General features: G+C 46.0%; 1 protein-coding gene across 1 annotated transcript in view; it reads right to left on the reverse strand.

Annotated features, from left to right (window-relative positions):
• The window catches only part of FRAS1 (Fraser extracellular matrix complex subunit 1), a 76,355-nt gene that overhangs the window by 39,880 nt on the left and 11,043 nt on the right, over positions 1 to 25,432 (reverse strand). The window contains exons 9-20 of the mRNA XM_062493678.1: positions 24,083 to 24,172; positions 23,107 to 23,254; positions 21,156 to 21,299; positions 20,739 to 20,873; positions 15,926 to 16,069; positions 14,467 to 14,607; positions 13,913 to 14,053; positions 13,008 to 13,181; positions 10,889 to 11,029; positions 9,463 to 9,606; positions 3,586 to 3,738; positions 1,817 to 1,963 (exon numbers count right to left, since the gene is read on the reverse strand). Of these exons, the coding sequence (XP_062349662.1) occupies positions 1,817 to 1,963; positions 3,586 to 3,738; positions 9,463 to 9,606; positions 10,889 to 11,029; positions 13,008 to 13,181; positions 13,913 to 14,053; positions 14,467 to 14,607; positions 15,926 to 16,069; positions 20,739 to 20,873; positions 21,156 to 21,299; positions 23,107 to 23,254; positions 24,083 to 24,172 (1,702 nt within the window). The remainder of the gene's footprint in view (positions 1 to 1,816; positions 1,964 to 3,585; positions 3,739 to 9,462; positions 9,607 to 10,888; positions 11,030 to 13,007; positions 13,182 to 13,912; positions 14,054 to 14,466; positions 14,608 to 15,925; positions 16,070 to 20,738; positions 20,874 to 21,155; positions 21,300 to 23,106; positions 23,255 to 24,082; positions 24,173 to 25,432) is intronic.

A 25,432-nucleotide genomic window follows, 5' to 3' on the forward strand; every position in this document is an offset into this window, starting at 1 on the left:
GCCCATGAAGGACTCGTTAAGCTTCTTGCTGTTCCTGGGCCAGGATGTCATTGAGTTCAAAAATATCTCCCAGAGCCCATACTTGCACTCAGCACCTCTCTGAACCTCATTCCAACCCCGAGTTCCTCAAAAGTGCAAAGAGACTAAAATAAAGTTGAGGAGAAACCAGATTTTCTCAGTCTAACAGCCAACCCCCGATTAAACAATCTTCATTCCCTCCAAGTGGCAGTTTCCCAGCAGCCTGGGACAATTTCTATCTCCATGGCTTATCAGCAGCACTTGAAAAGGCACAAGTGACACTTGGAATGACAAAAATCCAACACACTTGGCCTTGAGCCTCCTGCTCCCAGGATTACAAACACTTCTTAAAAAGCCATTTGTAATAGATTAGAGGAGCTGAATCGGCTTGCAAAAAAAAAAAAAAAAAAAAAAGAAAAAAAAACAACAACAACAACAAAAAAACCATTTGCAGTTGTGCCCCTGAATCAAATTCAGGAAAGGTGCAGGCCTCAGGAAAATTCCTGGTCTACCTTGACATCCTGAGGCAGGAGCTGTCAACAGGAAAACTTTCATTAGAAAGGAGTATGTTAATTAGGAGGGGAGATATACAGGTGCAGCAAGCAGTAAGAGAATCCCTACTGCAGGAGAAAACTGAGTATTTTGTTGAGCTTGTAGAAAACCAGCCAGAATAGCAAGAATCCTTTTTTTTTTAATTCCTACTTTTTATTACTCTCCTTTTTTATTATTATTGAATATCTTTTTTTTTTATTCTCAACAGAAGAGTGGTACAAGTCCTTCCAGCTATTTCCTTGAACTTATGTAAGGTGTCTCCATTTCTGCTGATCAGATGGAAATAAGAGTTTCAGGAGAGCCATCAATTTCAACAAAAGGCAGGTAAAGCTGACAACCACATGGGTTTCCTCCTGCAGGACTTCATCAGCGATAAAATTTGGTCTAGGTAGGATGACATTGATACCTGGACTCAGTGCAACAGAGTTATTTTATCATAAACCAGGAAAATTTAAATCAGGGTAATGCAGGACTTCACTAACCTGAGTGTTCAGGTTCACAGTGACCAAACCACTTCACTATTCACTCATTTGTAGGTGTGTGTGTATCATAGTGGGACAGCTCAAGCAGAGCTTTATCCAGGTTTTTATATCTTTGGGCCATACCATTTTGTATTTTGGAACATCAAGCCAAATAATTATGAGAGGAACAACCCAGAGCCAGAGTGAACACAAAATAATCAAGGAAAAGAGAGGCCCTGATTCACCAAGGATAGCAAGGGTAGGAATAGAACTTACTAACAGATCAATTCCACCAGATCATTAGGATTGGCACAGGCCTGTGCCTGTAAAGCTGTACCTGGTTTCTCCTGGGGTTTCACATGAGCAGAAATGGACATAAATGCTACATTGCAGTTTCCATGGCATGTACTGGCAGGCAGTGCAGTGGGGAGGGGGTTTGTCTTAGTAAGGATTGATTAAAACTGGTCTCAACCTGCCAAGTTTTCATCAAGTCCAGAATCCATCACAGGGAAACCTACACAAATGCTCCTGCAGATTTTTACAGCAGGACACAAAACCTCTTATCTTTGAGGTCAATAACAAAACTGCAACTGTTTTCAAATTTCAACCTTGCTGTAGGCTGTGCTCCCGAGGCAGCTCATCACCTCTGTCAAGTCACATCGCATTTTTAGGCACTTGAAAACCCTTCTTTTCCAGGCAAAGGGAACAGTGAGCAAAGGAACAAGAAAAGACACGTTGGTAGATGCACTGTGGAAAGGAGAGATGGCTGGGGGAGAGGCACTCACGTCTGCAGGTCTGCCTGGCATCCCTGTAGTAACCCAGGGAGCAGAGAGGAGCACACGCGCCCGTGTGCGACAGGACCAGGCTGGCGTTGCAGGAAGAGCAGGAGAAGGGACCCTCGCCGGTGCAAGTTTTACAGGAAGGGTGACACCCTGCAGGGACAACGAAAAAACAGTGTTTCTGTTCAAGGAAAAGCGGGTCTCAGGGCAAGCTGCACAAGCTTCAGCAGAAACACTCTCAGAGATTGAGTAGGGATGGCGAGCACCGAAAGTTGCTGCCAAGTCCAAGCCCTTGGGAATGGACAGTGCCTCCTGCCCAAGAAAGGACCCTCTCCTTTCTGGCTCTTTTGACTCTCTTCTCTTCAACCTTCCCTTCTTAAGAAAAGCCCTTGCAGGATCTGGCCAGGACCTGTCCAACAGAAAAGAATGAAAAAAGGGCTAGCACATAGCTCCCTCCCATGCTTTTTCCCAGCTACCTTCAGGTAAGATCCTCTTTGTCTATGTAGGAACCATCTAGTGCTTTTCTGACAGTTCCACACTTCCCTGAGGATTCGCATCCATCCATTCAGCAGGAATTACACCGATGGAGACCAGACTACTTCCAGGCACCCTCTCCCCATTTTCCTCATGATTTCTCAGGTTCATTTCTTAGTCTGACCAGAGAGATTTAAAATACCACAGTGGCTGAGGCCAATGTACCCTATTACTTTCTCCAGAGAGGTTACATACACAATTACTAGGTCTGTTTTACTTCTCGACAGGCCTTTACCTAAAGATTGATGCCATCATTACACCTATCATGATAGGTGTAAAATCAATCATGAATGAGAGTGGGCAACAGAATCAGAAACGACCACACTGAGCTGTGCTGAGGATCTTAAAAGCCAGAACAAAATGTCCTATGAGCTTTGACACAGTCTGAAATAAGCACGACTCCTTTTAAATGAAACCTTTAAACCAAAGGGAAGAAATGTCACCCCTAGGCTTACATTTCCAGGAAGGCTAAATATCTCTCTCTCTCTCTCTCTCTCACCTTCCCAATCAAGTGTCACAGAGAATGTTTCATAGCGCTGAGATCTCATTTGTCAAAAACAGGCAAATAAACACACACCTCCCGGAATGCTGGAGAGAAGCTTTGAAATATTACCCACCCTAAACTGGATTAGGAAATGCCACTTCCTGCAAAAGGAGCATCTACATTGTGCTGACTATCTGGTCTTGGTTCCTTTCTCTGAAACTAAATACCCTTTACTCAGCTTTGAGCTTTACCACGTCTCTGTCAGCCACAGAACAAGAAAAGGAACCTTCTTCCTTCTAAGAGCCCAGGGAGTACAAAGCAGCTCAGATAATGACTGGAATACGAAACCACATCAACAACTAGAAGTGGAGAAGATGCAGGGACACATTAGAAAATAAAATGCAACACATTAGAAAATAAAATGCACCCCAGGTGCTGCATCCCTCACCCCAGCCTAAAAAGCTGAATGAAATTTGCCTTCTGTTTTAGGAGCTGCTACAAGCCATTGCCTTCTGGGCCATTAACGCAGCAAGACAAGCCTCAGTAACAGACCTTCGTTTAGGTGATGTTCCACCTCAGGCTGCAAGACATCCTGAGGAACCCCTTCCAGCAAGAAAAAAAACCCGCACTGTTCAAGTGTAGTGTCCCGCCAGCTGGACAAAGCTTCTCTGCTGAACAGGAACCACTGAGAGGAACTTGTGACAAGGATCCAGGCAGCTCCTGGCAGCTGCCCGAGGCGTGTGTGGGAAGCACTCACTCTGGCAGGCGCCGCTGTGGGTGTAGTGTCCCGGAGGGCAGTGAGGCAGGCAGAGATCCCCCAGGAGCAGGTGACGGCTGTTCTGGCACTTGAGGCACACGCTGCCGCTGTCCTGCAGGTTGGCCACGCACTGCTGGCACAGGGGGTGGCAGTCTGGAGGGAGCAGGGAACAAGGGACACTGAGCACACAGGGACAGCACAGAGCTTATGACGGCGCCAGGAGGGTTTTAGGGATGGAACTTGGAGAGCAAGTCCTGCTACCTCAAACTCCCACATCCGAGGAACATCCCTGTCCTCTTGACTCCTCCTCATCTTGTGCTTTTCCTGAGCACCACAACATTTTCACTTCTCCTCTGCATCCCTCCTGCCCCATTCACGTATTCTCCTTCCCATCCCTAAGTGAGCCTGGGAAAGCTTTGCACAAAGCCAGCTCGAAGCCCTTTGCTTCCCAAGACCTTTCCCTGATTTTGAGTGCCTCTGCCTACAGGTTTCGCTTTAGCTCCGCTGAAGGCCTCAGGCACTCACCTCCCTCTGCTCCCAGCATGGAAAAATGAGGAGCAGAACCTGTACAGCTGTATGACCTTCTCCTGTAGTTCCTGCTGTTCACGTTTTCCCACACAAATCAGACATCCATACCCTGAAACAGCCACAGCAGTCCCCAAAGCCAGGCCAAGAGTGGCATCAGAGTGCCTCAAAACCTTTTCCTTTTCCCATTCTTCGCTAGCAGGACACAAGCTTGTGTCTCCTGACCTCTGCCTGAACTTAGGTGCTTCAAAAGGTTTGACAACAAGCCTTTTGTGTGCACAAAGGCACAGTGTAAGGCAACCTGGAAGCCAAATTAATCCTCATTATGGTAATTGAGAAAATTATAAAGGAAATGACGACTGTCTTGAAAGATATGTAACAATGAGGCTTGATTTGAGTACCTGGCCTCTTGTCAGATTTCTGCTGCAGGTTCACCTTTCTGCCTTTTGTCTCTTGTGACAGCATTACTACAGATTGTCAGGCAATCTAAATTTACAAGCTGAAGACAGGTTCACATGGGAGCCTGGAGGAATTCTGCATCCATAGCTGCAGGGGCACGGCAGCGACTGGAGCCTTGCCCCAGCGCATGTCACACACAGGTGATTCTTACCAAACACTGCTCCAAAAGCCCTGAGGCAGCTCAGAAATTGGTCCAGTCCTGACTGCAGGCAGGGATTCTTAGAGAGCTGCCTCCCTCACCTCCTGCTTTTACAGGGTATAGAAACCATGGAGTTTCTGCCCTGTGCGCTCAGCCTCGGACTGGGAAATTACCAGCTAGAGTTGGGGTGCAGGTGTGCAGGAAGAGACTCTGCTTCAGCTACAAGCAAGGCAGCACACAAGGTTATGCTCCCCAACTCAGTGACCAACCTTAGAACCTCCTCAGAGGGGTTACAGCTCATTCTGCAGCTTCCCACAGCTCAGGCTAACAACACCATACCCAAGGTGTAAACCTTCACAGCCAGAATCCCAAACCTACACTGACACCAGAGTGGAAAGAGTTGCCATCTCCCTGGAGCCAGAAAGGATCACATGCAGCCCACCTTAGGGAGCAAAGACCACGAGATGATCCAGGAGGCCCTGAGTACTTGTCATTTGTATGCACAGGGCTGGAGACGAGGTGACGAGTTTTAGGCACTTATAACCAATAAAATTAGCCTAAGTCAAATCAGTTTTTTGTACTTCCACGTTTACCTGGTAATACGTTGACTCTCCTTACTACTAAAATAGTACTCCTCCAGTTGAATCTCTTGCTGGAGCCACTGGTCTCTAATAAAGAGCTTTGGCAGGGTATAATGACTAACAAATCTGGTAAAAAGATTTCATAAATAGAGCATAAAAATAGGCTGAGAAAAAGTAGGCTATCCAAAAAGTCAGCAAAAAAACCTAGATTCTCCCAAACTAACATTTAAAAATCTAAGTAGCTACGAAACTCTGCTGCTACAGTGGAGTTTTCTCTTCACAAGCCTCTATTTTCGCTCCTACAAATGGAAAGAGTTTTCCCAGTTACTGTTTTAGGATGAATCAGCCCCATCACTCTCTTGTTTCTTTGCAAGCCTGGAGATCAAAGCACACACAACAGCAACAAAAAACCCAGGGCTGACGCTCATGGTGAATTTGAGGGACATTGGGGAGCAAGTGAGAGAGTGAGGGAAGAACTGAAGTGCTTTGTTTAGGGAGAGATGATTTCACTTTTTCACAGCAGGCTCCCTTTGAAGCAAGGACTAACAGAAGGGGGATATCTTCCTTGTGCTTCTCAGGAACACCCCACAGCCTTACTTGTTTCCTGCTTCTGCCTTCTCCCTGTCGGCCCTCCTTGTTTTTCAAATTTGCAATTTTTCATTGTAAAGCTGAATGGAAGTACGTGGATTTGCAGAGTTACTTGACTTCCACACCCTCTTTAGCTTCCTCTTAGCAAATAAAGCAAGAAAACTGTGCCCTTCCTATATAGAAATTATCTGTTACAGGTTGTTCAAAGACAAAAGAGGCTGTTGGGGAGACAAAACCATCTCTGAAGTGTTTGTGAATGCTCACAAAGGAAACCAGTGGCAATTCTGCCTCTCAGCTCGACCATTTGCTAAGCAATCACCCACTCACATTGTTTAAACACATCACGCCTCTTAGGGGCTCTCCAGAAAAGTATTTCCTGATGCAAGTTTTGTGCTGTGCTCTGAAACCTGAGGTTTACAATAGAGCATGACTTAAAATCAGCACTGAAAACATCACACACTTTATAGACACCTCAAAGTGCAAAAAGTCTCTGGTCTTACAGTAAATCCAGAAAGCAAGTCAGGGTGGCTGGTTTAAAAGGATATGCAACATTGACCAGGATTTCTGGCTTGTTTTGGTTCTAAGAATCTTTTTTTTTTTTGTCTCTCTTCCAAGACCTGAAAGGGAACCTGTCACTCAGGCAAAACCTGTCACCTGTCAAACAAGCAAAGTGAATTCATGGTGAAGTTCAATGAGGTTTGCAGGGATCTGCCTGCATCCTGTGTGAGAGCTTCCCTGGGCAATGTGAGGTGGGACATCCAGCTGGATGGTGCCCGGCACAAAGGAACCCAGAGCAAAGCAGGGAAAAGACTTTTCCTCCTCTGGTAGCTCAGCTGCTGACTCTGTAGGAGGCTGCACGCCCGTGAGTAAGTGGAGCCAAGCCCCTCTTGCTCTGCTCAGCCAATCTCCAGCTCCCTGTGATGATATCAATGTCTCTCTAAAAGGGCAGCAACAGCTCATTAATTTTACAAGTAACTGAGTCTATTTCTTGTTGTCAGAGTGTCCCTTCTGGAATTTTAAGAGCAAGGCAGCAAAGCCTGTTACAGGCCCCCTCCTGAGCAAGCTCTTCTGGTTTAGCTTTGAACATTCTCCCAAGTGCACACAGCCTAAGAAAGCAAGAGCCTGCAGAACACAGGGGTTTTGGCTCCCTTGCAGCTGGAAATTGCAGCTGGAGCTCAGACCAGACTACATGGGATTCTGTATCAGTTGGTGTTCACAGTGTTCTTCCACACCAGTGCCTCTGCATTTCTCTAACTGCCCTTCCATGCAGTCAGGAAAAGATCAACAGGGAAGGTTCCAGATCAACACGGAAACCTTGAATGAGAAAAGCGAGGGCAGGGGTTTATGAGCAGGACAAGACTTTCAGCAGGGGTTGGGATTTTCAGACTGGTGATTGCAAAGCTTCCTGAAGCTGAAGTGGAGTTGGACAAGAGGGAGAGGGAAGTCACAGAGTTTTCGAACTGGGAAAACAAAACTAACAGAAGCTGTGAGATCCAAGAGGGGATGCCTAAAGTCTCAAGCACATTGCTGTACACACACTTAGGCTATAAAATAAAACTAATCAATTGAGTACTCTCAGAGAAGAATTGGCACAAACTCTGCATGCCCAAAACAGAGCTCAGAGACTCACTGATTTTTCTGGAAGTTGAGGACATTTCGTCTTTGTTCTGCTTAAATGTGAAATGCTGATTTGATTAACTGCTGAAAACACGACCCTTTTTTTTTTCCTATTAACAAGGCAAATGTTCCAACTCTTCATTCAGGTAACATGGATTACACCAAGAACACGTTTACAAAAACACCATTAATTCCCAGGCAATGGTTTACAGTGACAGTTGGTTTTCTCCAGCCTCTGTGAAAGATTTTCCCCTCCAGGTCCATAAAGTATGGCAGGTGACTATAATGCACAGCAGGCCCTGTAAGCTGTAACACATTCTGCCTGGAGGGTCAGGAATTAAAGATAAATGGGAAGATAATTGTAAAAATATATTGCTTTGGGAAGTGAAAGAAAAAGCTTTGTTAGATTCTGATGCAAATCATACCTTATGAGAGTGTCAAGACTTCTAATGTTCTCCTTTATGGGACAGCTGCTCTTTAACTGATAATTAATAACTTGCAAGGGCAAATTCAGCATTTCAATCAGTGCTGAATGAGAAGAATGAGTGAAACTTAACAACCTGGATGGGGAGCTCTTCATCTCTAGGAGAACTGGCAACAAACATCCTTCTTAATCACCAGACACAAACAGAGCACAAAGAGCAGCAACATGCTTCAGACTGCAGATCCAGGGATAAAGCCCACCTCTTTTTTGTCAAGGCAAAAAACCTCAGTTCAGTTCCTCTGCAAGGGTTCTCACAGCTTCAAAGGGACAAAGAAACATCTGGACACTGAGGGTTCCCATGCCACAAGAAATGCCCTCCACACTGCTTCCAGTTCCTGCCCAGTACTGTGACATCTCCCTGATCACTGGCATTTGGGAGCAGGATAATTGATCCATGACACCAAAGAAAGGGATAATGAAAGCAGCAGAATAAACCCTCCTCAGAAAGAGTCCTGACTGATGATAAAAAGTAGTAAGGTTTTCCCAACAAAATTTACAGCCACTTTTCCACAGGACTTCTTTCATAGGAAGCATAATGCAAATTAATGGGGAAATCAGGTGGAAGAAATAAAGTGCATAGAGCTCTGACATGCCAGGACATTAGCAAGTACCACTGTATCCCCTGAAACTGTACAGGACAGAGACGCCTCTTTACACTGAAATGCTGAATTATTTCCAGGTTATAGACATCTGACTGTATGAAACATCTTGATTCCCCAGCCTGAATTCTTAAGGAGCTGTACAACACTTTGTGGATACTTTTCCACTCCTCACACACTTTATTTCCCTGCTCTTTTTGTCTCTGTGGACAAAACAACCTCTGCTGTTTAAAAGAAAGATGAAGAAACGGTTCATAGAATTAAGATGTGGAGAGCAAAGAAGCAAGTCTTTCATAAAAAAAAACATCCAGGACACAGAAGCAAGAAAAGAAAAGGCTCTGTGAAGGGAAACCATATTAAACTGAGAACAATAGCTTCTCAATGGATATATTTATTACTTCTAATGCATTTTTGCCTTTTCTCAGGATTCCTTATCTCATTTGGAACTGTTCAGCCTGGATTAAGCCTCACACACCGTAGCTTTTCCTGATAAAAAAAAAAAAGGCTTGATAAAACTCAGAAATTGTTGGAGCAGTTCCCAGGATATGTTTATACGTGTCTGTGTGACGGATTAAAAGCGATTTTTCTTTTTAAACAGATAAATGCAATCAGTGGTTTCAGATGATGGGCTTAAGTGCAGGCACTGAGCACCCACACAGCATAACCCCTATCCAGAAATCCTATTACTTCCCAAAAAATGCACACAGCAATGCTTGCTGTGCCAGCTTTTCTTTAGGGCCCCATAAACTGCTTCTTTGGATCACGAATTTTAACTTGACTCCTTTTCCTGAAGGTCTGAGCAGGACCTAAGCAGCTTTCCTGGCAGTGTGAAGCAGCAGTTTAATGGCACAGACAGATCATGTCCCAGCAGCTCCCCTTACTCACCCACACAATACCCCACCAGGTTGAGGTACTGCTCCTCCTTGCAGCCTGTCCTGCACTTCCCACGATCCAGAGTGGCATGGGGGTGGCAGGTTGAGCATTCCCAATCAGAGGGGCCATGGCATGTCTTGCAGGATGGATGACAGGCTGAGGAACAAAATCAACACTCCTGGTTATTCTCCCTGTTCACCCTCTCCCTTCCCAAAATACCAGCATCCCACCATCATTTACTCCTACAAAACATGGGCATAAAATGGTCTAAAGGCACCGGGGATTTCAGGGCTGTGCTTTGGAAGGCTCTTACATCCTCATTTTGAATAAACAAGATGAGGAATGGGTTGGCAGTTTAAAAAAATGTGATTTGCTCCCTGCATTAATCAAGACATAGATCTACACACAAGATAAAAGACAGAGAGATTGGTCCTGTTATTCCTCCCTCCAGTATATGCTTGTGCATATAAAAAACCAGAGTGGGATGCACAGGGGAGATAAATTAAACTTCTCTTGGGACTGTATGAACATCATTGTGGAGCTCGATATGCATGAGAGGAAAGCTGAGGAATGATTTCTCCATCAAGCCCTCCCAAACTAAAACCTCTAAAGCAGGAATGCCCTGCCAGCTCGTCAGCCACTCCGTCTGCTAAAAGCTCAACAAAGACATGGCAGGGAATGTGGCTTAAGAGCGCTCAAAAATATTTCATGGACTGCTTGTGTATCCTTCCACCTTTAAAGACAGATGTCAGATTGCCATGCTACAGATCTGAGGGAGATAAAAATACTACAGCTACCAGTCAATAAAAAAGTTCTTAAAAACTACTTTCAAAGCTCTTTACAAATAAAAGGACACAGCTTGCAAGATGCCACTTTCCTGACACTCAAATTTTTTTCTAAAACATTTATAGAAGCCTGAAATCACGAAAAGCAGCACTCAGCAGTTACCTCAGCTCTAAGATGGCAGTGCACACCTCAGAACTGATGAATCTTTCTTTGGCCTGCCAAATAAATCTGTTTATAGAGTTGTTCCTTGGCTGAATAAATTGAATAAATAGAGGAATGGACTTTAAGAAAGCTTTTTCTCTCTAAATTTGAGACTTTGCCTAATAAAAGCATTTTATTTTTTGATGTTGCCCATTGAAGAGTTTTTTCCATAGTGCACAAAAGCTAGGAACACCATTCTGAAATAAAGCACAAAATATATTCATGGAAACAGTCCTGAGGAGCAAAACTGAGTGTAATTTATGATTCCAAGCGTACATCTCTCTCCCATTAGGAGGAGATTCCATTCCTTGAAATTGGACTATCCTATTCTCCCCTGAAAATACTTTAACAGCTTCATAAAAATCGGACAGCATCTCCAATTACACTGAGCAATGCCCCCCAGGACGTGCATGGAGTGAGATGCAGCAGGGCAGGCTGCAGGTGCACTCACAGGAGCAGTGATCCCCATGGCTGAACAGCCCCTCAGGACACGTGGGGAGGCACCTGCCCTCCAGCAGCACGTGAGAAGCTGGGCAAGATGTGCAGTCCTGGGAAGAATTCCCCATGCAGCCTGCACAGGAGGAGTGGCATTCTGCAGGGAAGAGAAGGGACAAACAAGAACACACAGAAAACCAAATTAATTCTGGTTTATTTCACTTGTTACTGCCTCAAAATACGGCCAGACTGCTCTCTTCTCAAGGATGACAGGAAGGTATTTTTCATTTACAGGATCCTCTGCTTGTGAGAGGTAGAAAGGAGTACAAAGTAGAAAGCAGTTCCTAAAGATAAGGAGCAAGCAGAGACAGCTGCGTATTTAATATTTCTTTGCACCCATGCAGTTCATTACCAAAATGCAAAGCTGAGCTGTCCAACTGTGTGATGCTGTTGTTCTGGGGTTCTGCAAACCTACAGGCTGCTGAAATCACCTTCTGCTGTGACCTGCAGTTACTTCAGGCAGGGCTTCCTACCACTGCACAGCTGTCATCAGCCATCCTGGAGCAAACATCCACAGAGGTGGACTGGCCATCTGAAGCGAACACTCATCACAAGGACGATCCAGAAAGAAGGAAGAGTGCAGTTAAAAACTGCACTTCTTTCCTGGCACTGACCCTAAACCAAACCATCTTCAACTAAGCCATCTGATTAAATAAATAGCTAAAACCCTCATACTTATTAGAGCAGTGGCTGGGGGCCACAGGTTCCACTGTGTGAATTGAACACACACCTCTGGACTCTGGGGAGACAACACACAGGGCTGGACAAAAGAAATGAAATTAAATCATTTGTACAACTACACTTAGCTGGCTACCAGGGAGATCTTTAAGGTCTCTTCCAACCCAGGCCATTCGATGACTCTACAAAACCAGCATTTTGCCTTAGATATGAACGTGCTTCTGTTCTGCACAATGTTGTGGGTTTGCTTTTTCCAAAAGGTTGAACCTACAAACCTTGCATGAGTATTTTATAGTGAGAGCTCAGAGTCTGACATCTTGAACACTCACTCCTTTCTACAATAAATCCAACTCCCACTCTAATGCCACCTCTGGCACAGCAGAGCCAATACCATGAGGAGCTGGGCTGGGATTCTTGCCCCAGGACTTAGTTCAGGACTTAGTCACTGAGCTCTGCTCAGGCCTGTTCACCCACCTGAGGCAGGGATATATGGATTCCCTCACACAGTTTCTGCACCGTGACCTGCACTCAGCCAGGAAAAACCCATTGCCCAGCCACTGCAGGGACTGCACACTACACTAATGCCTTCAGGAACCAGTTCCAAGCACTGGATACCCATCTAGGTCACTGTTAAAAAAACCCAAACAAACAAAACAATTCTTCCTTTTCAACATCCTCTAATGCAAAAAAAAAAAAAAAAAAGAGCTTGTACTCATTCTACTGAGCTGAGACAAAGAGAGAAAATCAAAATAACTGGATTTTAAATTATGTCCACTTTTAAAAGGTAGGGTTTTGTGGTTTTTTTCCCAACAGGAAGAAACAGCCATCAGTAGTCTTGTTACTATTGTTATTACTACTACTTTACTTAAGTCACTACCTCTCTGACTGGTGGGAAAGCACATGCATCCCCAGCATATCTCACACTACCCACTTTTCCAAACCCTAGCCTTCATGGAAATGCTTCCTAGTTGGTATTTCAGGAGCAGGGATGGCAGGTGTGCTGCAGGGCATGTAGCAGAAGAGCTTCCTCAAAAGAAAAGATTGCTGTGGGATGTCTTGACCTGCTCCAAGGGCTAAGAAGGCAAAAGCTCAGTCTTTTTTGAAAAGGATTTAAGGACTGATCCTGCTTCAAAGTTAGTCAGTGCTAAAAATCACGTACTCAGCTTCAATGGAGAGCAGGCTACGCTGAGCTGAGCAGGCTTGAACACAGGCATTTAAAAAGTACCTGAGTCTTTCAGCCACGAGTCTTACATAGATTACATTTTCCCTCAAAAGTACTAGGATATGGCATTTGGAAAGTTACAGAGTTTAAACACTCACGGCAATCATGAGGCAAGCAAAATGAAATGTGGCACAAGCTCCCCCCAAACCCCAGAGCTGTGAAAAGCTCTCCTCACCTCTGCAGACCCCTGTGCTATCCACATGGAACTGGGGTGGGCAGGCAGGGAGGCAAAGGCCATGCAGAGCTCCTTCCCCAGGCAGGTGAGGCTGCAGGACATCCTCGGGCTCCCGGCACCGTAGGCACCGCGCGGCCCCCGGGCCGGCACAGGAGCGGCAGGACGGGTGGCAACCTGGGCACATGGGGGAGAGCCATCAGAGCCACAGCCTTCCCAGGGAGAAGGACAAGGGACAGCTTTCCCAGAGACAGTGACAAGGCATCTGGTCCTGCTTTCTACAACGGAACGGGGATTTTAGAAAAATACTTTGACATCACTCCCCTCGCCCCCAAGGAATGGCTCTTTTCCTGAGGAAAGCTGATGAACAAAGAAAAAACTGCAGCCCCGTGCCACAGGCAGCCAATTCTCCTTTAACTTCTGGAACTGCAACAGTGAGCTCAATCTCATTAGGAGGAACAGCAAGAACTGACAGTGTCAAGAGCTCACACGAAGCAGAAATTCACCTTCCCAGTTTTCACTTTTCCCACTGCTGCAAAGATGACCTCAGTCTTTGCAAATCTACCAGATGTATGTGGAACTTCATACCGTGAATGTGTGGAATTTCATACCAGATGTATGTGGAATTTCATCCACCTCTTAACTTGTGTTGAGAAAAATATGGAAGCAATGTACATTGATTTTAGCAACATACACAGAGAAGAAAAAAAAAAGTCCCTGAAATCATTAAATCTTGGGGGAGTGAAAGCACAAAGTATGTGGGAAAATTCAAATGCTTTTATTCTCAAAGCAGCAAACAATCCGCAGGGAAGGCAGGAATTAAGCATTGACTGGTTCAGCATGGGATAAAGGAAAAACAAAACCTGGTTTACAGCAGCTGAGGAACTTATTCCAAGTACAGAGCTTACCCTTGCAGATGTTGTGATCCTGGTAAAAACCCTCTCCACAGCTCGCCAGGCACTGGCCCTGGTGCAATGCCAGAGGGAAGGAACAGGAGGTGCAGTGAGTGGCCAGAGGTCCCTTGCACGTGGAGCATGAAGCGTGACAAGCTGATGAAGAAACAGAGCACACAGAACTGGAACATCCCATTCTTACTCCTTGAGAGTGGTGTTGCTGACTACAGCCTTCTCCAGCTGTAGAAAGCTCCCAGCTGGAATGAGACTCAGCTAGGTGAACTAATGAGAGCAGAAGTGCCCATGTATTAATAAATACTAACAGTACTAACTCTCACCCACACAATGTTTTGCATATGTATCCCAACATGTTTTGCAAGGAAAAGAGGTTACTTGAAACAAGTAACACAAGTGAGCCGAAGAAAACACAAAAAAACCCCAAATTCCCTGTCCCTACTGCTATTTCTGTGCTCTCCAAATTCCCTCCCCACACCTGGGGAAGAGCAGACAACACCAGGAGGGTGCCCTGAGAGCCTAGGAAAGGGTCATGCAAAAAATCCACCTCTTACCTCTGCATCTTCCAGTGGCACTGGGGTAATGTCCGTCTGGGCACCGAGGGATGCACTTCCCCTCGTGTAACAGCTTCCCTGCAGCACAGCTCACACACCTGCCTGCCTCTGGAGAGCACCTCTCACAGGACTGGCCACAAGCTGCCAAGGGAATAGCTCATTAATGACATGCACCCAACGAGGGGAGAACAGCAGAGCCATCAACCTCTCCCCATGTATGGAAACCACCCTATAAATCTTTGCATGACACTGCACAGCAAACAGCAGTTACCAGGCTGTTCAGGAAGGAAGGGGGAAAAGGTAATTACAAAAAAATGGCAATTTTCACCCTCCCTCTTTTCTTCAAAGTGGGAAAATGCAGCTAAAGTCAAGCATGATAATTTTTCTTATCAATTCCTGTGGTCCCTATTATCCCAGGCAATCAGCTCAGAAGTGAACTGACCTGTAGTCCAAGGGCACCACAGAACTCTGGCTTCCCTAAGGCAATATACTGCTGGATATTTAGAAGAGTCAAGCATTTTAGTTAACCAATTTCTGTTTCTTTTCACTAGACAAAGCAGACCTCCAGCTGGGTATCAAAATGCATGGTTTTTAGTAGAAAGGTCTGACCCTCAGAGGTTCCAAGAAACAGCCATGGGGTTTCAAGAAACCACTAGCAATAAAAAACAAACCTAAGTCAAATTTCCTTTTCAGCTACAAGATTTCAAGCCTGCACACTTAAGACACAGCTGAATAAAACTGCCTAGTACAGACATGAACCAACAATGAAGGGAACCTGATCATCCAGAATAAGCACAAATAGCAACAATTTTGCCACCACGTTCCAGCTTTTAAGCTCTCTGTAGCGAGCTGTGGCCCAGACACACCTGTGTGAGCCACACACCTGAAGCCCAACAAGCCCTGACAGACCATGGATAGTCCTCCCAAGCAGCTGGAGGTGGCTGCCAACAGCAATCCAGGTTAGACTGAAATGCATGTGGCAAATGTGACATTCCTTGTTTGAGATTTTTTTTGTTTTTTCCCCTTCAGGATCTGTTTGACTTAGGTCTTTTAATTCCCTCTAGCCACCTCTTCTCCCTTTTTCCCAGCAAACCTTCCCAGCTCCCAAGGCACATCTGCTGTGCAGGTATTAGTTACTGTGATGCTGAATTATGATTAAATTTACAGGGACCTGCTGCTAAAGGCCATTTTTCTTTACACAGACAAATGGATTTGTCAAGCCCTCAGAAACAACACAGATTTTCAAGCTGCTCAGCGAGGAAAAACCCCTAAAACCTTCCAGCATCTGATTATGTTAAATGAATTAATAATCTCACAAACAAACAACAGCTTCCCTCAACCAGTGTGAATGCACAAGGTGCAGCTGGCTTGTCAGACATGAATAAAGCCTCAGCTGCTGCACGGCTAAATGAAATATTGATTGCTGCTTGTGCAGAGCATTTCTCTCACAGTTATTTACCAGTGCAGATGCCATCCTTTGGGTAGAACCCCTGGCCACAGCTGGCCTGGCAGAGCCCCTCCTGGAGCACTTGTGATGGGTCTTCGCAGGACAGGCAGTGGTTCTCAGCAGCTCCCCAGCACGAGGAGCAGGACTCGTGGCAGGCTGCAGGGGAGAGAGACAAGTGTAGGATTAGCCAACAACCTGCCTCCAACCAGCTCTTCACAGCAAAGAGCCTGCACCACTCCACTTCTCTGCAGGCTTGCTCAGGCTTTCACTGGTACAGAAGATGAAAAATAACAAACACAGCCCACTGCTGCTCTCAGGTTAGAATCCTTCACCCAAGCCAGGACAACTTCCAGCTGCATTTTGCATGTGGAATGTGACAGCAGCAAAGATGAGAGCTGTTGGTGTAGCTGTTATCAGCCCAGGAGGAGTGTTGGGAACAAAGCAAAGTCCCTGTTGCCAGGGGCTGCACAAGCACAAAGGAAAATAGGAAGAGATCCCATCATAGGCTACTTAAAACTCAGATCCTCGGGGTGACTGCTGACAGTCACCGGGCACAATCACAGAACTGCGCTGCAGCACTGCAGTCAAGGTTTGGCAGAATGAAAAACAATCCAGCCTTCTTCCACGAACAACTCCTGTCCTGCCAGGTGCAGAAGGAACTGACTTACCAGGAATCCTCACATGCTCAGCCTGAGTAATTCCTGGGGAAAATATGGGACATAGACTCCTACCAAATCCTGTGCCACCAGTTCTATAGCAAGGGCACAAATTACAGTTCTTTTAGCTGTAAGGATTTTTGGTTTTTCGTTTGGTTTTTTTTTTTTCTCAATTACACCCAAAAATGTTCCAAATATGATCTTCAATTAATTATTTCACAATAAGGCAGGTACATGCTTGTGCTCCCAGCCTGTGGCAGGTGAGAGAAAAGAGAACTTCTTGATGTTTGCCCTGCAAACACGTCTGGAGTTGCAGCCACCCAAGAAAAACTCATCTGTCAATGGCACAACGCAGAAAGCAGCAGGCACAGCAGCAGCTCATCCACAGAACTAAGAGCACATTATTATCATACATGAGTCATATGGCACGGAGGGGCATTACACCCCATCCCAGGGGATTTCACTGCTGCCCAAAGCAGGGAAGTGCTATCAGCTCCATCTCACTGGAACACCTGGGGGTACAACAGGGAGTGTTCAGTAGGCAAGGCACAGGACATTTGAGCTCATGACCAACACATGGTCCTTTGGCATTCTGGATGCTCCTTCTCCATGCTTCCACCTTGGTTTATTTACCCTTTTCTTCCCCTGATTAGCTGTGTGCTCTCCCCCTTCTCACCCCCCTGCATGTTCTTTCCCTCTACGTCCTTCGCCATCATTCCAGAATCCTGTGGCTCTGCTGGTGCCTGAACACCTCAGTGTGAGGGGTTGTCTCAAAAGGACCCTGGGCCTCCTGTACTGGAAAGGATCTTCCCCTTACAATCCCAACACAAGGAACACAGACCATCCCATCACAAGGCAGAGCTTGTGCACGGTTTCCTGCTCCAGTAGATAATTTCCCTTGCTGATAAAAAAAACCTGCATCTCACTCCAGCTTGGATGATTCTCAGGGCACGTCTACGCTCAAAAGTTAACTGCAGACTATGAGTTCATGCTGTAAATTTCTAAGCAGGGAAATGTCCTCACTTCACCTTCCACACCTGACTGTTTTGCTCCTCTCTGAGTTTATTCCTTAAACGTGTTTTTGAAAGAGGGGGTGCCAGGACTCAGATCCTTTAATTGCAGACTTCCCACTGCACAGCTGGGACCCCTGCCTGTTAACCTGCCTCAGTATGCCAGCACATCTGAGCATTCCCAGTCACTTGCAAAGTTCTCAATTCCTCCCTAGAGGTGCTGCTCCTTTCCAAGAGACACTTTTCGCTGCTGGCAGCCCGACTCTGTTTTTACACAGTTACCAGCTGGCTCCTGCTGGCCCTTGGCAAAACCCTGTGAGGGGAGTGAGTCCCTTGCAGAGGTTGCCCGGAGAAGCTGCGGCTGCTCCATCTCTGCAAGTGTCCAAGGCCAGGCTGGATGAAGCTCTGAGCAACCTGGGATAGTGGAAAGTGTCCACAGCAGAGGGACTGGGACACAAAAATCTTTACAGTCTCTTCCAACCCAAACCATTCTGTGATTCCCTGATTCTGTGATTACACACCCCAACTCCAGAATCCCTGGCTCTCTGAGCACTGGATCACTGCCAGGCTCAACAGCTGCTCCTCACCCGAACAGCCAGGCATCAACTCCACAGAAAGTACAAGGGAAAAATGGAAGCATTCAATGAGCCACTGTCAGCTCAAACATCTTTGCCTGCAGCAACAAAGTGGCTGTGTGAAAATAAATCACCAGTAGTGACTGCATGGCCAGGAAGCTGTTCCCAACCCTCTGGCTATTCCCAGTTTAGATTTATAGGGGCTGTTTTGCAGCTCACCAGACTGTCTCTTCTGCAAACACGTGAAACCCTCCCAGGCAGGACCAGAGCAGGAGGGCAGTGCCAGTGGAATCCCAGCAGGAACACACAAGGCACTGCTGGGCTTTGGGGTCCCATCGATCTGTGGCACCTCTCCCTTGCACTCCTCTCGGAGAGCTGGGCAAGCTCAGCCCAGCCACACTCAGCCCCGGATCCTGGAGGATCCTCCACAGCCACGGACAGCAGGGAAAAGCTACTCGAAGATAGCAGAAACCCAAGTGCTTTGCTCCAGAGTGAGCCGGGTCTGCTAGTGTCAAGTTACACACTTCGACATTGGCATTTTGGGAGATGAAAGCAAAAACACTCCAGTTCTGCCTGGGCTTTTGAATAATCCTGAAAACATAAATAATTCAGTTAGAAAAATGCAGTGAGAGCATTGAACACTGCAAGTCCTTCGAGCCCTTCCATTCTACCACGCAGACATAGTTTATTTCTGCTTCCCTTTGCTTTGCCTTTTGTGGGGGAGTTTTGTTTCTGCCAAGGGAGAACCCACCAATCTGCCTGACACAAACTCACCCATGATCTTTAAATCCACTGCTACAAAAGTGAACTTATTACCTTTTATTCTCAATTTTACCTTCTCTTAATGGTTTTGATTCTTCACAAAAGCAAGTGGAGGGATGGGGGCAGGAAAACAACCCCAGTGCAAGATTAAAATAGGGCAGAGATCAAACGATTGCAATCAAAAATTCGAAAGAGGCTCAATTAGACCAGCTGTTATAAAACATGAACAAAAGGAAAGGTTAATTCACTGTGTTTTCTTATAATGCAGACAACAGCGTTTCAACAAGAGGACAGAGAAAGAAACCTGGTGTTAAGTCTCTTTCAAGTCCACAGCAAATTCCTCAAGAGGGAGTTTACTGGAACTATAGCAATTAACACAGTCTAGTTCATCCTTTCTGTGATTTTGGAACATGCTTATTGTGGATGTTAAAACCATTACGAGGAAAATCTTTGGGAGCAGTCTGAGGCCCGTCTGGACAATGTGATTAGAGATTTGCAGAAATAAAGAGGATACAAGGAAAAGAGTGAATGGCCATGAATTACAGACCACATCTGAAATGTAAGACTTTCTCCACTGGTTTGACTTTATGCAGAAAATGCAGCCAGGCAGAACTAAAGCAAATTGATTTAACTCCCTTGAGGAAAGAGGAACAAATTTTCCCAGCAACATTCAGCTACAAGCATGCAAATTTGGATGGAGTGTACAATCAGTAATCTACAAACCAGCAGTAAAATGAAACATTAGGCTTTCCCTACCCCTTCAGCAGTACATGGGCACTGCCAATTAAAATACCACGAGCAGGTGGAAAGAAAATGATAAAATGAAACCAAATGAAGTAGGAGATTATGTGATACCTAAGCCTATAAATTCTTTTGGACTGGGTCTCTCTTGTCTATTCATACATTCACAGTGGTGCCCTGGGCTGCAGTGGCAGCTGGAGGACAGAGGTTTTTCAGGCTTTCAAAACCTGAAACAAGTGGTCGGCTCTTCAAGTGAAACCACTTCAGAAAAGGAAGCTGGACTTAGCACCTAAAGTGCTTTGCCCTGAGATGAGCTGAAAGCCCTCAGCCTGTGTTTAATTCTGAGCAATAAGGCTAGTTCCAAAGAAATTACAGCCATGGCTCAGAAGTTAAGCATTTGCTCCACCCCTCTGCTGAATCAAATCTACAGAAATAATTGTAAGCCCTCTAAAAAGGCCAACATCAAGAAGGGAAAAGGGTTAATTTTAGAGAAAACAATTAAACTGCCATGATGAAAAAGCAGCTGCTTTACAGTTTGGGAAGAGTTGTAAGTATTTCAAAGGAGCAGGGGAAGCTCATAAAGCAGTGACATAGCTCCATCAAAGAGAAAGCTAACTTCTCAATCTTACTCTCAGTCTTTCTAACTGCTAAGACAAAGGATTTAGACACATCTCAGTGTTTTACAGAATTACCAATTAACTTTGTAAAAATGCTTCCTGAGAGCAGTGACCTCAGTGCGCTTACAGGAATGGATTGAAAGAATGGCAAAACAAAGCAGGAAAGTATATCCTGAGTCCTACCAATCCCCCATCCCTCCAATCAATTCTCTATGCACCTCAAAGCACCATATCCTGAAAGGTCTGGCACGAGCAGGCAGAGGGAGTCTGCACTCAAGTCAAAGAAAGACAGAACAGAACTGATCCACTGGAGGTACTGTCATTAATATTTCCCCAAGCAGTGATCAATTTGACCCCGCGTGACAGCAGATGCCTCAAGAGAGAGGGTTCTCATAGCCCAGGTAGAGCTTTTGGCTGTTCCTTTGCCATCACAGAGGGCTGCAGCCTCTTTTGCTTCGAAGTACCTGTGCAGAGGAGCTGATCCTGAACGTAGCCCTTCCCACAGGAAGCCACACACTGCCCGTCCTGCAGCAGCAGGGGCGTCTGGCATGAGGAGCACTCAAATCCATTGGTGCAGGCTGAACAGGTTTCATTGCAGGCTTCCAGGAGAAAGAAGAGAGAAGAAAAATCAATCCCAACCCCGTAGCAGAAAGAGCCCCCCGCTCTGACAAAATAAGACAATTTTGCCTCATTTTAGCTAAAGAGTTCGAGAACTTGCGTGTGCTTCCATCTGAAACCTCGCGCCGTCTCACGGTTACACCACAGTGTGTGCCTGGATGCTTTTCCAACCAAAGCCAGTCAACCTCTTTAGAATGAACCCATGGGAACCCACAGCATGCAGCAGAGAAGGGAGGGGGGGTGTAAGTCCTTGCAGAAATTACCTAAGCAAGCCCCCCCACGCTGGTAGAAGCCCCGTTCACACTTCTCCACGCAGCGCCCGTCCTGCAGCCGCTTGCTGGGGTCCCGGCAGGAGTCACAGTGATCAGAGGCCTGGGAGCAGCTCACACAGTCTGGGTGGCACTCACCTGGCACAGGGGGAACACACAGAGGGGGGGAAACAAGCAGTGCTGGCAGTCAGGAAGAACCAAAACAATGCAACTCCGAAATCAAAGTGAAATTCATTCATCGCTTGTTTCCCCCGGTGGCACAGGGCGTGTTAGCTTTGGAGTGGGTTTTTATACACCAGATTATATCAAAGGGGCTAAATGTTTTATTGCTCCATTTAATATGTGAGAAGTCATTATATAGACTCAGAATTGATTAAAAGGGTATTCATTGTCCACACGGTTTCTCAGCAGTAAAAATTTTAAGTCAAAAGGAATTAGCAGCCCGAGAAACAACCTGAATTTGAGATTCCTAAAGCCAAACCCTGCAGTAAGTCACGACTCTGTGTCAAAAGGCCAGGTCAGAAGCACAGGTAGCAGACTGCACCCCCTCCAGAAAAACCTTGATGCCACAGCACCACAGAAGTACTTCCTGGTCACAGATACTTGGGGAAGACACAGAACAGAACAATTTTCCTCTAGCTATAAAAAAAGTCCTTCTGCTCCCAGCCAAGGGTGTTCTCAGCAGGGCTCCAAGCCAAAAGCTCTCAATAAGAGGGAATATTTGCTGGTTTTAACATAAATACAGCAGTGCCCAGGGCTTTTTGTTTTCCCCTGGCTGAAAAGGAATGGGTTCTCTCTGCCAGCTTCCCCCAGCATATCTCTGAGAAGCAGCCATCAATTTTTGCTGGCTTTATGGAAGCAGATGCAGCAGGGACTGGTGTTCTGGACTCATAGATTGAACTGCTGCAGGCTGCATTTTGCATGTGCTCCTCATGCCCCGCCACAGTAAGACAGACAAGTAGAGGGAAAAGAGATGCAGGTTTGGCTCTGTATGTCCAATAGTATGACTACAAAGCCTGGGTTTTCCAAAATGCTGCCATGGTGGAAGCTAAAGGGCCACTTTTTCAAGGATAACCAGCTGACACAGGCACTTCTTCATAAGGAGAAGGGAGAGATGCTGAGAACACTGTATCATCTACCCTTCCTCAACAGCCTGTGCAGATGCTGCTCCCTCTCAAAAATCCAGGATGACTCCATCAGAACAGTCCAAACCCAGTTTTCCTCACTTTTCTATCTCTTGTGATTTGCATTTCCATTAGCATGCAGCAAATAACAAGCTTTAAAACAAGATGGCAAATGTGCCCGGGCACTCCAGCACAATTAAACTGCAAAGCTATTTTCTTTTTTTACTGAGATAAAGCATTAACTGGAGCACCGTGATAAAACCTAAGTTATATGACTGCAACAAGAAGAGCTACCAAAAAGAACGAGCAACCCACAGCTACAGACTCCCAACCATGAAATGTAAATCCAGGGGAATGACAACATCCTGGAGAGAAAGGAATTTATGGGCAAAACTATCATACAAGCCAAGGTTATGCTAGCTTTTCCAAACAATTATTAACTGGCAGCCATTCAGCCTCAGGTGAGCTTGTGGCATAGCAGCGTATGCACATTCTTTCTTCTTCCCACTCCCAAGAAATAATCAGGAGCCCATAAACTCCAAAACTCACGCTAGGATTCAGAAGAAGGCGGCGGAAGAAAAAGACAAAACACCAACCCTGAGGAGAACTCCTTATGCCAAAAGAAAGCTGTCATTTAAACCAGGAGAAGTCACCGGGAGCCTGAAACTTATCAAAGAACTAAATTACATGGAAACGAGTTAATTAGCAACTGAGTACTGGAGACAAGATAAGATTTCGGGCGGGGATCAGAGCGGTGCTGGGGGATCGAAGGCTGCAGGGATTCCAGAAGGAGGCAAGGAGTGAGTGCCCTGGCTCTGTACCTGGCTGGCAGCGAGGACAGCAGTCTCCCTTGGCCGGCAGAGGCCGGCTGCCCCGCGGGCAGGGCGGGCAGGAGCGCTGGAAGCAGGTCACCGCAGCGTCCCGGCACTGGCATTCCCGGCACGGCCCCTCCGCCCAGCTCTCCCCGTTCTGCAGGAGAACAAACACGGCTTCAGCAGCAGCCAAGGAAAGCCTCGGCGCCGAGGGCACTTGCCAGGCATGGAGATCTCCGGGTGAAACAGCACAGGGATGAAGGGGTTTACAGAAAAGAGACAGCAGGCATTTTAAACGATCGCAAAGCTTTCCTGCCAGTTCCTATTCCAGAAAGGACAAAGCATCAGCTGGAAAAAAAAAAAATCCTCACACCTTAGTGCTTTACCTGAGCAAAGAAAGGCTCAGCATCTAAAAAAGGCCCCAAGCAATATTAAATTTCCCGTTTCCCACATCTGTTGGCAAAGAGCAGTTATCAGCTCCAGTCCTCATCTGCGAGGGCAATGAAAAGTCCACTCCTGGTATATTTAAACCGAGATAATCAATGTTTCCTTTCTCTCTAACTTCAGAGGGAAGTTCCATGAAAATATTAATAATGGGCTCCGGTTGCAGTAAAGATTATAATCAGTGGGATACATTGGCAGAAAGCTACACACTGCCCCAGCTCTGTAGCTTCTACTTGACAGGATTAAAATCAACTGTCTTTATGAAATGTGCAGGAAACCTCTGAGTAAGGATATTAAATATTAAAGGGCAATGATTGATTGAACTGCACAAAGGAGACCAAGGAAAACTGAAATTCTGCAGCAGATGCACACAAGTGTTTCTGCTAACTGCAAAAGCCACGTGCAGACAATATTAATGGATTGTTTTTCTGCTACACTTGCAAATAATATCCTTCTCAGAACAAGAGAGGGAGAGCCAGCCCCTCCAAACCTTTGCCAGCAGAACTCGCGATTCCCCCCTGCAAGGTACAAGGGTACTCACAGCTTTGGTATGTTCTTTGTAAACACAGTAACTACGGCTGGAGATACATTCAGGACAGCACTTTCCCTCTAAATGAATTAATTCTTCACCCTGCCAAGGAGAGAAAGGTTGCAGCAATTCCAACGGAACCAACATCTCCAAAACCACAGTGGAATGCCGAGGCAGAACAGCTCTTGCCCTGGAACGCAATCTCCAATATCTAATTTCACCTTATCTTCTCCCTAACCCACTTCATCTCTGTAGGCATAGTTTGAAAAACGTGCTCAGTGAATATAGCAGCTGAACAAACCTCAGAAAAGGCCTCGGGATTCAGCGATAAGGCCATTACTTCATCCCTAAATCCCGCAGAGAAATACTCCCCCTTTTTACTGTGAATCACCAGGATTTCACTGGACCAACCTCAAGATTTCAATGCACAAAGGCTTACCTTCATTTTCAATGTTCTACTTTTACTTCCCCCAGAGAATTTCAAAGCACATGCTCTATTTATCCCAGATGGAAAAAGCCTGTTCTTTGTCACAACTGTACAGCTCCGCAGATTCCACTTAAATAAATTCAGTTTGAAGATAAGAATTCAGCAGCAGGAGAAAGGAATAAAGTGCCCCAATTCACCACAACTCTTTGTGCCCAAGTGGAAGCTGACTATTTAGGAAAGAGAGAGACTTTTTCCTAGGGAACCAGGACACAGCTCACAAGAAACAGCTTTGGCTCCCAAGATTACCAAGTAGTTTTTCTGATTTATGCCAACAGGGTGCGCGTTCCAGGATAATTTTCCCTGTGCCACGCCGGCACACTTAATTTTTGTATGGGAACTATTAAAGGCACAGACAGGGGAGAAGCAGCACCAGTCACTGTTGGGTTCACCAAGGGAGAACACCTAAGTCAGGCCACACTCTGACATCCCTGGTGCATTCGTGAGCAGGGGAACAGAGGAGGAACCATCTGGTTAGTCACCGAGGACCACACACGACCTAGATCTCTCTCTGCTGCTTCTATACATTTCTGCTCTTCAATTACTCCAAAATGCCTCTGGCAGGGTTTGGATCTCATGTCACTGCTGTGTACTGTAAACTCTCCCATCCCCACCCACATCCATAAACACAGGCTATGGGAAAACTGGGACCACCTAAGCCATGGAACACAGCTTGCCTAGCCCCAAAAAAATGCAGCTATGCTACTCTGCCAAGGCTCAGAAAAGGGAGAGGCTTTGAGAGATAACTTGAGGCTTTCCTGGAGAGAGGTTGATCATATTCCAGGTTGAGAACATGCTCACAGCCTGCTGAAAATGGCTTTTTGAGGTTAAGGTAAGAATCACCATGGACACCTTGCTGGACAAGTTTGTTCAAAAGG

This window comes from Cinclus cinclus, chromosome 5, assembly GCF_963662255.1.
Source record: "Cinclus cinclus chromosome 5, bCinCin1.1, whole genome shotgun sequence".
NCBI lineage: Eukaryota > Metazoa > Chordata > Aves > Passeriformes > Cinclidae > Cinclus > Cinclus cinclus.